At 48.9% G+C, this 3,063-nt stretch overlaps 1 protein-coding gene across 2 annotated transcripts in view; it reads right to left on the bottom strand.

The window, feature by feature from the left end:
- The window catches only part of ARHGEF6 (Rac/Cdc42 guanine nucleotide exchange factor 6), a 111,529-nt gene that overhangs the window by 18,444 nt on the left and 90,022 nt on the right, over positions 1–3,063 (bottom strand). For both annotated transcript variants that reach the window (XM_077774029.1, XM_077774019.1), the window contains one exon: positions 2,305–2,443. In XM_077774029.1, coding sequence (XP_077630155.1) covers positions 2,305–2,443 — 139 coding nt within the window. The remainder of the gene's footprint in view (positions 1–2,304; positions 2,444–3,063) is intronic.

Genomic DNA, 3,063 nt, shown 5'->3' with positions numbered 1-3,063 from the left:
TGTTCAGGCCATGTTGTTAACAAATGACAAGAGGTAGGGACTTGTGGAAACAGGGTAGCGGTTGGAGAGAAACCAATCCAACCTCATTTCCTAGACCGCCGCCATTTTCTTTCACCGGATTCAACATGGCAGATGGGAAAAAAAATTCCAAGCTTGATAGCGTGTGCTCTCTTGCAAGCGAGGTTCTTACATACGGTCTGCAGTGCCATGGTACGTGCAACCTCAAAAAGTAGATGGCTTCAAAAACTGCTTCGAGGAATCCATATCTCCATCATCGTCCATGAAGGGCAAGGGGAGAGGCTCTGGGAAGCTGCATACCGAACGCGAGGGCACATGGGGTGCGGCTCACCTTGGGGGCATCCGCACACCTAACCTTTGGGATTCAGCTGGAATAATGGAAGAGGCCTGCTGCTAAACCAGCATGGGGTCCTAAAGCACAGCTGAACAGACCAGGGGTCTGCCCCAAGCCAAGAACCGTATCACCATGTGAAGAAAGGTTGCATTCTGCCATAGTTAGCTGGACCCTTACCCAGCTTAGCTGACAGCTGACAAGCTCAGGTTCCATTCTGCCGTTGGTCAGCAGCCATGGTGAATGATCAGAGAGCTGGAGAAAGAGCCTCCCCGGATGGCTACCTAGCGCTGAGGGTGCGTGTTATCTGACGGTGGGAGATGGAAGGCAGCCACAGGAGACAGGCATGAACACGGGCTCTACTTCACGGAAGCCGAGAGCGAGGATCCCGGCAGTGGGGGCATCTGGGGAGCCCCCTCCTCAAACGGAGTCCATATTAGTCCCCCAGCCCTGAGCAGTAATGGAAACTGATGCCACTGGTTGCTCTCTGGATTTTTGGCGAGAAGCAAGGAGGGGCAAACCTCAAACGCTTCGGCAAACTGGTTTAGTGTTTGGGAAGGGCATCCACAGGCCAACACCTTCCCAAGCCCTAACTGAAATTTTACTCCGGCATGCTTTACTCACTCACTGGCTCCCTACTGCCTCCAGCTCTCCGGAAGGTCAAATATCCTGAGAATGTGGTTTTGCTCAGAGTAACTGCTTTCAGTCCTTACAAATGCTGACAAGACCGGCAGCGTGCAACCTTTCTCTTTAAAGATAATCAAGCCCTTTAAAACCTCAAAACCTTTCCCCAGACACAGGAAGAGCAACTGGGGTAAACGCAGCCGCCCTCAGAGGGCCCTCCTCTCCCACCCACACCCCCAGCACCCATGCTCGATGGCACAAGGACGATTCTAGAAGCTATCCCTGTTGATTGGTTTTTAAGAAAAGGATCGGGCCTCTCGATGAACACAATGTCCAGTTATCAGGCCTCGATGCACACCATAATATTTAGGAAAGATTACAGCTATGCCACCGCTGTTACAAGTCGACAGGAAGTTTATAAACAAAAATGCGAGGAAACTGTGATACAGATCTGTGATGTGTAGGCAGATAAACTAATATTGGACCCATCTACAGATCTTTAAGGAAATACCAGAATTTTCCAGTGTCATCCAGGGTCAGAAAGCTGAGGGGTCACAGTGCTCTAGAGATACCGATCCCTGTCTACAGTGAGAGCAGTATTTATATTTTCTGACGTTTTACTCTGTCTCCCACAGTCAGGTTGGTTCATACACCGGAACAATGGAAGATCTTGGTCAAGTTGGACTGAACTGCCGTCTACAGATGCAGAAAACCTAAGTCAGCCAGTTAGCATGGGCTTGAGGGCAGCGGCTGGGCCGGAAGGGAGAACTATCGTGAATAGTGAGTAGTAAAGACTGGGGACCTTTGTGTCTAAGACGAATAAATCCCGGGGATCTAACGTGCAGTGTGGTGGTTACAGTTTATACCACTGGGTTGTATACTTGAAATTCACTGAGAGTCTATCGTAAGTGTTCTCATCATTAACAAAAACTGTAACTCTGCGAGGTGGTGGAGGTGTGAGGTCACCTGCTCTGGGAATCGGTTTACAACGTACACGTACGTTAAACCATCACATGGTACACTTTAAAAATCACAATGTCCCCCGTAAATAGATGCAACTTTTAGTTGTCCATCATACCCCAGTAAAAGTGGAAAAATTAAATGAGCTAAGTAAAATTTCTTTTTAAATCTTCAGCCGGGGGAACTAAAGGAACAGCCCCTTCTTATTTTGCTGCCTAAAGAGGAAAACTAGAAGCCTGGGGACGAGGGAAGATTGAATCAAGTAAAATTTGAAGCCAAAGCTTTTGCTGAATTCCTCAGCAAGCTTAGTCTAGAAGGAGACTGGCTGCTTCCTCCAGAGCAGCAGAGGCTCATTCGCTGCCTTCCCTTACCTCCATATGCCGTTCCAGCTCTTGCAAGAGAGTAACATACTTTTCCAGGCGCATGAACGGTTTGCTGAGGCTGGTCGTTAAAATGAGGATCCCTGGGCTGGATGCACCTTGACTTTCCATGAACTGTTCCAGATCATCACTAGCAAAAGAACGAACATGGTTTCGTTACTGCTTAACGCTCGACGCAAACAATCATCGACCAGACACCATTTTCCTAACGTTTCGTATGAGATAAAACCAAACAGAAGTGCCACGAATCCAAATGCTGACCCATTCATGTCAGCTCCATTCACGAAACCTTTATTCATTCAGGTCTTGTCCTCGCAATCGTGGTCTCCGACTTCATCTGCTCATAAATAATAGAGTCTGTTCTCTGCTGGGGAGACAGCCACNGAAAGGAGACTGTACCCACAGGCGTGGGACATCCCGTCTGCCAGGCGGCCTCCGCATATGGTTTTAAAAAGCATTTTCTCAGTCGCTTCGAACATTCACGTTATGTTGGCGGGTCAAATGCCCAGGGTCGCAACTCACCCCGTGCTCCCCATCCCCGGGCACCCACTCGTAATGTCCAAAACTGAGCTGAAAACTGAGATAGCCGCGTGCTTGTGTGCCTAACCACAAAGTTACTGAGCGGAGGATCTGAAACCGGCTGCAGCGGGCGACACAGACAATTTCCAGAAGGCAACAACTCGGTTAAAAGAAAAAGGCGATTAATATGTCATGAACTGTGCCCAGGAAGCTCTGGCTTTTCCAGCCTTT

This window comes from Crocuta crocuta, unplaced genomic scaffold (assembly GCF_008692635.1).
Source record: "Crocuta crocuta isolate KB4526 unplaced genomic scaffold, BGI_CrCroc_1.0 scaffold241, whole genome shotgun sequence".
In the NCBI taxonomy this organism is placed as follows: domain Eukaryota; kingdom Metazoa; phylum Chordata; class Mammalia; order Carnivora; family Hyaenidae; genus Crocuta; species Crocuta crocuta.
Note: the sequence above shows the minus strand (reverse complement) of the source record. Positions and strands in the feature narration are given on the sequence as shown.